Here is a 13991-nt window from a genome sequence, read left to right as displayed (position 1 = left end):
AAAGTAATTTTGAGCAGACAGTCACAATAATATTAACTATTGGTCTTGTATATTGGTGAATTTAATTGCTAATATAATTTGGATTCACTCAGTGTTATGTAAAGCTAGACTGACAAACTGCATGTATACATTGGTCTGTTAAGTATTAGATAATGGTGTTTTTACCCCACACTAAAGAAACCTTTATGGTGGTTTTAATGATCAAAATGAAGGCATTTGATTCCCTAGTGATGTGTGAGTGTGTTTGTGTGTTTCTTGTGCATTTACAAATATTTGGCCTTGCTTTCACATGTAGAATCATAATCCAGATGGTATTAGTTGTCGTATTTTCACATCAAATCTTTCTGCGTTTCCTCCCACAAATGTCCATTCATATGTATGTGGCCAGGCAGCCGTGCCTCGTGCCTCGTTCTCAGTGGAATACACATTGTGAGTCCATGTTGTACAACACATGCCCATTCTGCTGTTAGGGTGGCAGTGATGTGTGTGTGTATGTATATGTGCATGTGTGTGTGTGCATCAGATCTGTATTAGCTGCCAACACTTTGGCCGTAGCAGCATGCCAAATTTCACATTAATGCCTTGTCAGTGAATGTGACGAGGCACTGTGTTTGCTGGCAGGGGTCACAGTTTCCAGCCCAGCATGCTAATTGTGTCCTTAATGTACAAAATTAGAGTTTCCTTGGTAAAAAAGACACTAATTTACACATTCTAAGTGTCATTGCAGATGTGTTAACTAAGTTTAGTAGCAGTTAACAATGAGTTATTTTGGACTTGGAATTTAAGCTGAAAGTTGAATTTTGGAGAGAATCTGTGAGCACAAAGTTTAGAGAGTGTGTTATCTTTGAGAATGGTAAGAGATGTCAGTGTAAAAAAAGAAAATTAAGGTGCCATTTACAAATGCATACATAATTGAACATTTTAGATGTCAGAATAACAGACCTACAACAATCTGCTCTCCTCACCAAAACCAGTGCCTCCAGTGCGTCTGTTCACTTTGCACAAGCCCAGACTGTTAGGGCTGGCTGAACAACACAACTGCCCCTGTAGCCACTTCTTTCGAGATGCAAACATTCCTCTTTGAGAGAAGCAGCTCAATTAGAATGTTGATGTGATTGCCTTCTATTTAATTTATGTATATACATTTGTCACCAAATGTGCCCTGCAAGATTAGGAGTCTACAGCCATGCTGAAAGCTCTGTGAAGCTGTATGACCTCTTCGACAAAAAAGAATAGCTTGAAAATGACTGCTGCCATCAGCATGCTAACATGCTCACAAAGAAATGTAAAATGTACTCTCCAAAGCCACCATCTTAATCTAGCAGGTTTGCGTGCCAACATTGGCTTACTAGAACTAAATATAACTGGTATAGTGTAGCTGGTTGTCTTCAGCTTTGCAGGCATTTGACCTGATGATGGTGCTAGGTGAAGAGTCAGGGTCACCAAGGTTTTTACAACTCATCCTGATGAATGTATGAGCCAAAGTCACACACCAAATGTCAGTTTGATAGTTTAGTCCCAACTCCTGACGTCTGATCTAATGAAATATCCTTGAACAAGACACCTGAATTCCTCCTGATGGGGCGGGCCAGCACCCTGCATAGCAGTGTGTGTATGTGAGTGTGAGCGTGAGTGTGTGCGTATGTGAGTGTGTGTGTGTGCGCGTATGTGAGTGTGTGTGTGTGTGTGTGTGTGTGTGTGTGCGTATGTGAGTGTGTGTGTGTGTGTGTGTGTGTTTGTGTCAGTGTGTGTGTGTGTGTGTGTGTGTGTGTGCGTATGTGAGTGTGTGTGTGTGTGTGTGTGTGTTTGTGTCAGTGTGTGTGTGTGTGTGTGTGTGTGTGTGTGTTTCTGTGTCTCTGTGTGTGTGATTCTGTGTCTGTGTGAATGTGAATAACAACAATGAAAAACTGAAAGGGGAGTTGTCCGTCATATAAATACAGTTTACTATTGCAGTTCATCAGCTAGTTAAACAGTAATTAGAAGTATATTACTTAAGACAATACTTTCAGTCCATGGGACTCATCCTCAGTGCACCATAAACAAACTTGTACAATCCTGCTTTTTCCAACTCTGGAACATCTAAAAAAAATTTGATGCTATCAACCAGACATGTTGAACTACTAATCCACACCCTGATTTTCTCTCGCCTTGACTACTGCAATGCTCTCTTCACCTGTCTCTACCATACAGCCACGTCTCGCCTGCAACTTGTACAAAATGCTGCAGTCAGACTACTAACCAAAACCACTAGCAAATCCCGCCAGGGCCCCATCCCTCTGGAACAGTCTACCCTGTTCTGTCAGATCAGCTGAATAACTAAATGTCTTCAAAAACCTTCTCAAAACCCATCTCTATTGTTTTGTATTCCCTGCAATAGAACTGTAATTATTCTCTGCATATATCTGTATGTTTATTTTATCTTATTTATTTTATTTTTATGATTGTTTTCATTTCATTCAGCAATCAAAATGTTCAGCTTCTTAAGCACCGGCAGCCTTTCTGCCTTTTCAGCTTTTTCAAATAGACAATATATAAATGGAGATGTTATCCTTCAGCTGATGGTCTTATGTAGGTCTTGTACTTTTGACTGTAGAAGCCCTAGAGTGACTCCAGTCCCACAAGCCACTATGTTAATGTTGAGCCTAGATTTCTGGAGGAAAGTGGATGGTACCAGTTTTGTCTCCTTCATTCTATACTTTGCAGAAATAAGAAAGACATCTTGTTCAGCAATGTCTCCTGCTGCTTGGTGCATAAACATTTAGGCCACAGCCATTTTTTTTTCAAGACAAGCAGGAGTTCAGGAGTTGTTTTTCTATGTAACTAAGTGGGCCCAATGACACAGATAGGATATGAATAGGGTGAAATTTTGACAGCCAGAGCAGACACACAGGAAAGCATAATTTCGAACAATTTTTCAATATTTAACTATTCTTTTTATTCATCAAGGCAGAAACTCGTTTTAAATAATTGAATGTTGAGATTTATTCAACTTTTCAGTCCCATTCATTCTCATTTTGATTCATTCTCACTGTAACATCTCTTCAGACTCCATCAGCTGCTTCTCAACACAAATTCAAGCCACCATTGCAGTTTGGCCCCGAGCTTATAGTACATTTAGAATGCTTAATTTTCATTAAGGACACTTCATCCACTTTAGATGTGACAAATATTAATGATACTTACTAATAGAAAATTAAAGCCACCAATTCAGTTTGGCCTTAGCTTTTAAACAAAACCTAAATTATTTCCCATTTTTCATATATCCTTGGCATTATTCAACATATTTACATCCTGCAATTCACATTTGGCATCAACTTCTCAATATCAGCATTCACAAGTTTTTTAGAACTTCCCTTCTCTAGTTTTTAAATATTTGTTTTTTGCAAATTTGATTTCAATTACACTTCACCAGTTGGTTGAGCATCTTTTTTACTCTTTATTTCCTCTTTCTGACTCTTTTTTCTTCCTTGCAGAAGCCGGGGATGGATGTTGCTGATGGTTATGTGACATTTGTTCGCCATTCCCAGGACATGTTGCGGGAGAAGGTCAATGAGGAGGTGTACATAGAGAGATTATTTGATGTAAGTAAACCACAGCACCTCCTACTCAAGGATACATAATGATGACGTTTAATTCACTCCACCTATGATCGCTTGTATGAGCAGATAGAAAAAAAAAATCCAGGTCACTCCCATCAGTCGAGTGAATCAAAGTCAGATGATTAAAATCATGTGATAACTGCCAGAAATCTTCTCCATGTACATGTGAGCTTTAATCTGGACAGAATGCAAAACATTTAGAGTGCCTTGTACTTTTGTCATTTTCAGACAGTTTTTAGAACTCAGTATTCTTTTTACATAATTTGCTCCCTTAAAGGATTTGATTTGCCAGACTGTGTGACATTATTGATGATATTAATGAGATTTTTTTTTTTTAACCAGATCTTACAGGGTCACTCCAGCAGTTATCATAGGAAGTGGTCTTGGGCTAACGTGTTGTAACATAGACATGGGTATGGGTCATTAGAAAACTGTCTGCCTTATTAGACCCTATATTTCAACTTTTCCCAGATGAATACTCGAAGGTAAAGGTGATGTGAATTTATTGGTTTGAGAATATTAACCAAAATGAAAATATTTCAGATCTTGTTTACATGATTTATAAACATATTCAGATATAGTTGGTATCTTTGGGATCTCAGCTACACGGTAAAACAAAACTGGGTTTGTTTTGTCGGGCCTGAAGGTGCGTCTGGTAAGTTTGAAATACTTAAATCTGTCTCAACTTCTAACTGATTAGTACATTAATCTTGCATTCATTGTCTGCCCTGCTGCCAATATCTGAGGCAGGTTCATGTCTTATTGGTTCTTTGAGAGTCACTTAGTGACTGCTGGCTGTATGGTTGCATCAGTGTCCTTCTCCATAGCTGACAAACTGTAATCAACTCAAGCTGTAATCAACTTGCAAAACAGTCCCATGACACTGTTTGCCTCCATTACGTGAGATGAGGTCAAGTAACACCAAAACAATCAGTAAATCTCTAAGCCTCTCTGCTGAGCCTCTTCTTGGGTTAAACTGGAGGATTTCTCCCAAAAATGTGTGAAAACAATCCCTGCAGCAGGAGGAGTTGCATATTGAGCCACAGCACGCAGCGGGTATGTTTCTCCTCTCTGCTCTTCGCCGTTTACTTTTTTGTGTCATGGCGTTTGAGTGCACTTTGTGGTGATCTTGAGGAGAGATTATCCTAAGCAGCTCTCTGTCTGTCTGAGTCAGCAAACAAAAGTTAATCAATTGAAAAGAGCACACAAAAGATCACTTTGTAAGATAACTTAGGTGCATGTTTACAGGCAGCCCCCTACCACAGATTCTGTACTTATTTTCTTTTTCAGCACTTACAAACAGGTCGTCTTATTAGTTACATTTAAAGGAAGCATTACAACTCTCAGGTTAGTGAATTGTGAGTTATTCTCTGAAATGACAGAGCCGGCACCTTTAAAGAATCTTTTACCACCCAAAGATTCTGATTGACATATTGGATATTTGCTCCGAAACTGCCCAAAACCCTATACTCCTGCAGTACCTCGCACAGGACTCCTAAAAGTCAGCAGCATTCAGGTAGGGCTTCATGAGTATTCCTACACTACCAAACACCTTCAGCCTGGGAAACTCCAGAAAAAGAGTCCATCCCTCTTTCAGGTGTTGATTTACATAGATTTGGTTGAGATCTATCTAGATGGTACTGCTCCACTGCTACTTTAGCTATGGTCCCTTCCCTGCCAGAGAGGTGACACTCCATAACTGGAGAACCAGTCTATGATGACTGGAGTCAGCATGCCGAGGTCCCTGCATTTGCCTGCCACCAAACAGTGCATCCAATCCCACTGTCTATCCCTGCAAGTGTTGGGCCCACAAGGAAGTGGGATCTGCTGCTACCAAGAACACAGCTCCCAGGTTCACAAGCATTATTATTTACATGATTATCAGACAATTGAATGAATGAAAAAATAGCTTAATGAATTATCTGCAAATGTATTGATTTTAATGAGGGCTGAAGGGTTGATGACCTAAAACAAAAACCGGTAAAAACAGTTGAGAACATCCAAGTTGTGCAATGCTCTGCAACTGATGTAACTGTCACGTCTGCATCCTGACTGTGCGTGTTCATGGTTGACTGTCTACAGACTGAACAGTGTAGGCTTGTATACAGTTTCATCTATCTGTCCATGCCATTGTGATGAACCAAGGCCTTGAGGTGTAATCTGTCTCCTATCGTCTTCCTCTCGGTCGTCCTGACGGAGGGTGACAGAGAGGTGTCCAGTGGTCGATGTTTGCTGTTTGATGCTGCATCTTGACCCGCTGCTTTGCCATGTATCCTTTTTTCCTCCACAAGAGCCTTTCTGCTGGGATTTGTCTCACCCTGGCTTCTCTTTGTTGTCATTCCATATCAGTTCTCCCCACGGCGTCACCGAGGCCGATGAAGGTGTCTCTAGCTGCTCTCTGCAGCTCTGTTGTGCTTTTCTTGTCACTTCAACCTTTTTCATTACTTCACTCTCATTTGGTCCTTTGTCTCTAGGTGTAATAGCAGAGCTGTGTTTCTATGTCTTTTTTTTAATCATTCATTGGGTGTCATTTACAGTTACATGCCATGAAACCCGGATTGTATCCCAGATTCTACAAAACTCAAAATAGAGAGGATACATTATGTCCTTATGTTGTCATCACACTGTTACAGTATTCAAATTAGATTTATAACATTTCACACAATTGGAAGATTTTCACAGAGATAGAGTACTGCGAGGGCCACAAAAATCAATTTCTTCCATATAAACATAGGCATAACAGCAAAGGTCATAACCCCTCTCTAAATAGGGGCAACAAGTTATGCATTAAGGGGTTATGGTTTGGTATAGAGCCTTTACATGTACCCATGCAGCACTCTAGAACTACACTTTGGAGCCACAGCAGCTGCAGAGGTACCTCGTGGAGACCACAAGAACAGCTGTAATATAGGAACAGTCTTCTACTTAATTGATTCAATTCTATTTATTCATACAGGCAATCCAATGGGGGCAGTTCACTGTACTGCATGAGCTACCCGTGTGCACAGGAAAATAAAAACAAAAGCAAAAATCCAACGTTTTGATCAAAGTAAAAGTTAAAAACATAAAAGTTAAGGGTAAAATCAAACAAGAATGGCACTCAGAGGGGCGCATGCCTCTGCCAAGACCTAACTTACTTTTAACTCAGTCAGGCTGGTTGACATCCATACGCCTGATTGTTTTCATCAAGATCAGTGCATTATTCCTGTAGAAGTTAACAGATATTAAAACATTACTGGATTTGTCCCTTTAACTGGATCTACATTTTAAAAAAATGTAGTCTATTCTGTTCTGTTCTTCAGTCCATCCTCCATCCAAGGTTTTGGGAAATCTGTTCAATGAAACACATCCTCCTTGGCAGAGCAAAAAATGGTTTTAAAGGAGCGCTCAAACTGAAATTAAATAAAACTTGAAACACTCGAGTATGAAATAAAGATCAAATTAATTGTAAAACAAAAAAAACAAACACTTAAAACAGGAAAAGTCAGTCATGAACTCAATTAAAAATGTAAGATATGATGTACAAATCAGATTACTTTATTTCCTAGTTAAGTTTATTATTGTGTGTGTATGTGTGTTGGGTTTAGGGGGGGTCATCCTCTTAAAATAGGGTCAGGATGGACTCCTCTTAATCTTTGCTTTGTTAGTCGGCCCCTCCTCCCGTTGCTGACTTCATGTGTTTATCTGTTTTGTCTGGTGAGGATTACAACCTGTCTCCCATACATGCTCACAATGAGGCGGCTCACTACATAGATAGGACCTTTCCTGTAATGTCGTTCCGCCATAAATTAGTTTTAGAAATGAGTTCTCATTGTCTCTGTTACAGGAAAGCACTTAATTTCACGAATTGTACACAAATTTGACATCAGGGTGAGATTACTGATTTCACAAATCAGTTTGTTCATCAATTTTCTAGAATTCCTTTAGAAATTCAGAAAAAAATAATAAAATCAAAATCAACAAAGGTGTAAACACAAAAGAAAGAAGAGCAAAAAGAAACAGCTGTGACGACAACAAAGTGCTTGAAAAACAATTTCACCCCTCTCTATATAATCCATTTACATTTCCAAGACTAGAAAGACATTTTATGATGTTTTTGTGACCCACCAGGACACATTTTTTTATGCTGGTTGACAAGATTAAAGTCTTTGAATCTTTCAGTTGACCATGATGTAGAATGGAAGAACCCCATCAAGTATCCCAGCACCATAATAGTTGACCGTAAAGAGATTACATTTCAAATCACATCAACACATTAAGCCCGTTAAGCATGTTTCATTTCACACATCCCTGCCAAATCTGAAGAACAGCAAAGTGTGTTTGTCTGGTTCCAGCCAAATGGACAGAATACAATAGAATCTGATCCTGCCTCATAAAATTCAAGGTTAAATGTAGGAGATGGAACACAGGCTTAGTGAAGACACTTTGCATCTGCCTCAAAGCAATTTGGGTTTCTTAAACATGTTTGGCTTAGACAATAAGCCGAAGGTTAGATGACATTTTAATTGGGGTTGTGACATGCATTTACAGTGTCTCAAGATTCCATCTAATATCAGGCAGAGTAAGCAGATTATTTCACTGTGCCCTCATCATTTCTAAATATGTGTCAACCCTCACAATTTGACATCCAGAGTGACAGCAGATTGGCCCATATGTGCTCTAATACTGGTAATGTTAAACAAACAACAGCTTCTCAGGAAATGAATTATAATCCAAGACATAAAAAGTGATAATTCCCATGTTCTGACATGGAGGGGGGCTTGTCAGAGCAGGACATTTTTAATTGATAATTGACCCAGTTCTCTGACCAGTCATAAAGATTCCAGTCATTTTTACTCCTTCATAAGCATAGAATGTGTTACTTTTGTACTTGATGTTATTTACCCATCACAGTCCTGACTAGCAATCCAATCATGGAGTACTTGTAATATATGTTCCACTTTTGTGAAAATTGATCTGACGGCAGGTGTCCGTAGCATCATGATTAAACTTACATTGAAATCTCCTGCAGAGAGATTGATTGTGAAGATGCACTTATTTTCTGCCTCAGGTCATGACTATATTAAGGACATTCAAAAATGGTAATTTTGCATGCTAGTGTTGGCAGGAAAAAATGAGCCACAGCTTTCAGCTTGATTGCATGTTTTTCATCAGTTTAGCTGAAAACACATCACAGGTGTTACCATTTATTTCCAGAGTGTTTCTCTCATGTCACATGAAGGTCGGGGGCCTGTGTCTGTGGACAGGCAGACCTGGATGGTGGATTCCATTTTTAAAAACCCAGTCACATCCAGGAAACCCTGAGTCAGGCTCAGAACACAATGGAGGGATAACATATCTCATCTGACCTAGAAATACAGTGGTGGGGTTAATTTACTGAAATGTACAGGTTTACATGTAAAAGCATAATTACGAAGAAAGAGGCACTTTTAAGATTTACAGTATTTTCATTTTCAGGCAATCAAATTTTCATTGGACTGCATGGGGCACTCTTACACTGATATCAAAATCGCTATTTTTAAAACACTAAGAAGACTCGACACAACATGAAACTTTGCTCATAGTATAACTAGGGTCTCTACACATGAGCATGAGAATTGAGAACATTGTTTGTGTACACAGAGTTACTAAAAAGAAGGTTTCTGAACAGTTCACATTAGCAGTAGCTTGTTATGCTCACCTCCATGATGGCAGTCGAGAAGTATCGATCTCAGAATGCTATGTAACTTGGAGGAGAATTAAGGTGGACCGCAACTGTCTTCCGGCAACAACTATCCACGCGACTCACGTGACTTTTCCGGCTTTTTATTTTAGTATTGTTTCTTATATGAGGCTCCTTTTTCAAGATCAGTATTGTTTTTCGCTAATATGAGTTAGCTTGAAGCAAAACTAAGGTTTTATGTTGTGTCAAGCATTCTTAGCATTTTTAAAAATAGCAATTTTGATGCTCGCGTAAAAGTGCCCCATGCACTGAGAAAATGAGTTTGACCCAAAAACGCAAATACGGTAAATCTTAAAAGTGCCTCTTTTGTCGTATTTATGCTTTTACATGAAGGTTTGACTCATACATTCACAAATAAAACCTAGGGTGCTTTTTGGCGAGAGTTTCACTTTAAGATGTTCAGTGTAGTCTTTGGTTAAATACTAGTTGGATCATTTCCTTAAAAACTTTTTGACTTGCAGAATGTTTCTGTTGTCTGTATTGTCTTTATTTGCTGTACATTTATTCATGCAGGATATACAGTAAGTTGTCAATATTGTGAAGGTGGTTTTTTATTTGCTTTTTTGGTTTATTTTCACATCTTGTGTTAATGTGGTTTGGCATTTTGTTTGCCATGAGATGTGTGTGTGTGTGTGTGTGTGTGTGTGTGTGTGTGTGTGTGTGTGTGTGTGTGTGTGTGTGTGTGTTAGGGAAATAGTGAGAAATTAATTTGGTTCCCCTGCACCCTTCCCCCCTCCCCTCTGTGGTTTAGTTCTTGAAAGAGTGGCTGAAGAGGCCCGGATTAAGACAGATGTGCTTAAATGATACTGAAGGGGGGACTTAGTGTGGCGCAGCCTGGGGATCATTGATTAAAAAAAGCCATGTCTTTAGCCTGAGCCAAATCCAGCCCTGCACTGATATACCACAGCTTCCTGCCCCATGACACTCCCCCTGTACCCAGCCCAGGCAACCAACACGCCAGCTTGTTTTGGGGGAAGTAGGGAAAGGAGAGCATGAAGAAAGAGGGATATAGAGATGGATGCTGTAGAGCCAGTGACTCTTGGTGCCACCCCCCCTTTCCCCATCCCTTCCCCCTGCTGGACTTGCAGATACTGGGATTACACAGGTCAATTATACACTTAATCTGCCTTTGCCGGGAGGGGATTAGAAGCGCGGCTCATTGATTGATTTGAAGTATTTCCGTTGACCTTGGGCAGTTATCAGATTCTCGAGCGTGGCGATATTGCACTTCTGTGTGACAGTTAAAGAGCTTTTTATTTGCAGCTGCTGCTCCCGTCTTGCTCTGTTCACCAACTGCTGGACGGCTGTGACGGAGCAGAGAGAGGTTATGGGTCAGATTGAGCCACAGATTGGGGAATTTGAGATTGTTGTCCCCACTGATGTCTGTTCGTCACCGTGGGTGGGTTTGTTGGCGGGTGCCTGGGTGGGTGGGGGGTTTATAGTGGTGACAGGGAATGCCAGCAGACGAGCGGTTGATAGAGCTGCAGTCATACCACTTGGCTGTCCGGGGACGCTTCACCACTTTGCTGGCTCCGGTCATGAACCGCCGCCACCACAGTCATACCAAATGAACAATTTAATCAACACTGAGCTCAGGCAACATGCAAACTTAACTCCCTCAGCCTGTCTGATTCTGCAGATGTAGATTCAGCTCATACAACTCATTCATGTGAGGATAGAATAAAGAGGCCCAATTGTTATTCTGACTGTATTGAAGAGATACATTTTATCATTTAAATATTTGAGAAATAGCAGCGAATAGGGCATCGTAACTGGATTCTTGGATTAGTTAGCTTTTTTTTGAGAAACAATGAACAGATGCCCTTTACCCTTCATCAACAACAATATAGCCCTATTCACATATGAACTCTGGACGTATGTCCAGAGAATCAGGTCGGGATATACTCCATATTTGGTTGTTCACACATGCAGCATACAAGAGGAGATTGTTGTGTCCGACGTGTTCACACATGTTGGAAATACAGAGTATGGTGTGGGCGCGCGGCGACACCTGGGTAGGAGGCTACAGACTGCTCCATAATGATGACTGTTTTTGCATTAATATCAATACTACGTGTACTTGCACGCAATGTCAGCCAAAGAGTGGAATGTAATACACAGGCAAGTGAGGAAAACTACAAAGCACTTACACTGAGATCCCACCGTAGCAAGAAAGCTGCAGCATTTTGGGTCTGTGTCCAGCAGCAGCATGAACTGGGGGCTAGACCTGAGCTCAACAGACCCAGTGGGGAAATATTCTGGGCAGATGTTTGGCAGGACTTTCGCGATGAACGGTTTAGATGCCATTTCTGCATGCATGGTGTGAGTCTTTAAGTATTAGTTACAGCTGGTTAGCACAAACGAGGAATATTACATGTTGCCAACACTCCCACTCACTTGCTGTAAATTCACTCTGGACAATTGTCTTCTCTATTCACACATGTGGCACACGTGGATTGAAGACTAGGGAGCAGGCAGGGTAAAGTGCAGGGGCAAATAATGCTGACACTTGTGTTCACCCATACAACTTCTCAGAGTCAGCTCTGGAAATTACACGGCATGTGATACAGGGGCTTATGACTGCAATATTGCTAGATGTCTTCTTGTTGTTTCTCATGTCAGTCATTAATCTCTTTCACGTTGAAGTAAAAGAACTGTAAATGGATTACACAAGCCATAGGGAGGAAAATAATGGATATAGTTGTTGCTCACAATAATAAAAAAGGCCAGCCAAGCTGCAAAGGTTAAAGTGACTGTGTGTGACTGTTCAAAGCATGCCCTGAAAAGGTTTCACTGCTGTTTAATGAAGTCTGTAAGCAGCTTAGAGTACTTTCATAATTAATGAGAGAGAGCATTTTTGTTTCCATGCTTTCGTTTTTGCTCTACATCCTCTGTGAGCATTTCCAGCACCATCCTTGCCAGCTAAGGACACTAAAGCCACGATCATCCTGAGAGGAAGGAAATACAAGTTTAATAGACACTTCTCCTTTGTCAGGTCCCGCTGGTTTATTGATGAGGGTTGGCAGGGTGAATTGATCGAGGACACACATGTCATCTCTCAGGTCTCTATCACCCTTTACACCCCCCTTCCATCCTGCTTTCCCTCCGCCTTGTTAAAAAGGGAGGTACGGTGGCATTTGTTTGATTAACTTGTCTGACAAAAGTGACAGCTGCTCACGGGTGTATGTGGATGAGTGGCCCAGCGCCGCTCCCTCTTTGTACATCTGTCAGAGCCAGAGCAGGGCGAGCAGGGTGAAAAGAGACAAATTGGACCCAAAAAGAAGGCCATTCACCTTCCCCAGACCCCCTTCTGGCGCTCCGCCCCTCTATCTCATTCAGGTGCTCGGCGGGACCCTCAAGTGCTTGCTGGCTTATTCCATTTTCACTCCCCCTATAGAGTTCCCTGAGCCCACAAGTGTTTTAGCCCTCTTTTTCCTTCCCTCAATCCACCCCTAAGCGGCTCTTTGTAAGTAGAATGGCTCACTTTTCTCATGGCCTGAAGCCGCCGTTTTTCCTTTTTTTATTGTCCACCACAGAGCTTTTCTGTCGTTCATTGTGTGTTTGCTCAATGACTGGTCGCTGACCATAATTTCGACTGTTTAGTTTCTCACAACATGGCCACCAACCCCCTCCACCCGCAGCCCCAAATATACACCCATCCCCTTCTCCAGACCACAGTGTTTTTATAAAGTTGCTCCTTATTTAGACTCTCTTGTCTGTTGAACTGACTTGCAGGGAGAAGGAGACGGGTGTTTTGTAAGAGACCCAGATTGCCAGCCTGAAAAGAAACACAGACCTGAGATAAACATTTACCTTTCTCCTGTGATTGTACACCCGGGGTTGGCTGCCATCCTGTTTCTCAGCACTCCTTTTTAACCAGCTGCCTGGCTGAAATGCCCACTGAGTCCGTTTTGTTGCCGTCCCAGCTGTGCTCAGATTGTGGTCAATGGTCAGCCATGGTTTGCCTTTTGTGTCACCGGCACAATCAAAACAGTTTGAGACCTGTGAGCTCGTTGAGCCCAAAACTTTACTTCAGTCCTACTTTCAGAGCCCCTCTGCTCCCTCCTCCCCCTTTAGCAGAATGAAAAGAAAGGGACTGAGAGAGAGAGTCCCAGGATGGCAATATCCAGTACAAGATGCTAAGACCCATTAACGCTTGTGAAAGCTCCTTTCTTGTCTGTCCACATACAGATACATTTGAAAACATGTTTATGTGTCAATTTGCACAATTGTCATGATAGCGTTTTCACACACTATTGACCAACACAAGGAAGATGATTAAAGCAATAATACAGATTCTACAAATAATCCCACATTTCACAGTGATGGACCAGATGAGTGAAACTGCTGAAGTTGCAGTGGGACGCAGCAAAGAGCAGGCACTGGCAGCAAGCCATTAGCAGTTGTCTCTGAGTTTGATTTTTTGGAACATGGATTTTGCTTCTGTTTGGACATTAGCATCTGCACTTACACACCAAACATGTTTTGTTCTTGAAGTGAGGTAAACCATTAAGTGATATTTGGGGAAAGCTCTGGATTTGAGTTTGGAAAGCCATCTTAATATCGATAGAATAGAATTTCAGGGAGGAAAGGTGCATTTATCTACATTAGTGTGGACATGGCCTCAGGGATGATGTCATTCAGTGCAAGATGCTGAGCCCCATTAACCT

General features: G+C 41.1%; 1 protein-coding gene across 5 annotated transcripts in view; it reads left to right on the top strand.

The window, feature by feature from the left end:
• The window catches only part of cadpsa (Ca2+-dependent activator protein for secretion a), a 164951-nt gene that overhangs the window by 133637 nt on the left and 17323 nt on the right, over positions 1-13991 (top strand). For all 5 annotated transcript variants that reach the window (XM_037102211.1, XM_037102210.1, XM_037102209.1 and 2 more), the window contains one exon: positions 3474-3581. In XM_037102211.1, the coding sequence (XP_036958106.1) occupies positions 3474-3581 (108 nt within the window). The remainder of the gene's footprint in view (positions 1-3473; positions 3582-13991) is intronic.

Source organism: Acanthopagrus latus, chromosome 6 (assembly GCF_904848185.1).
Source record: "Acanthopagrus latus isolate v.2019 chromosome 6, fAcaLat1.1, whole genome shotgun sequence".
NCBI lineage: Eukaryota > Metazoa > Chordata > Actinopteri > Spariformes > Sparidae > Acanthopagrus > Acanthopagrus latus.
The sequence above is the reverse complement of the archived record's forward strand: the minus strand, read 5'-3'. Positions and strand labels throughout refer to the sequence as shown.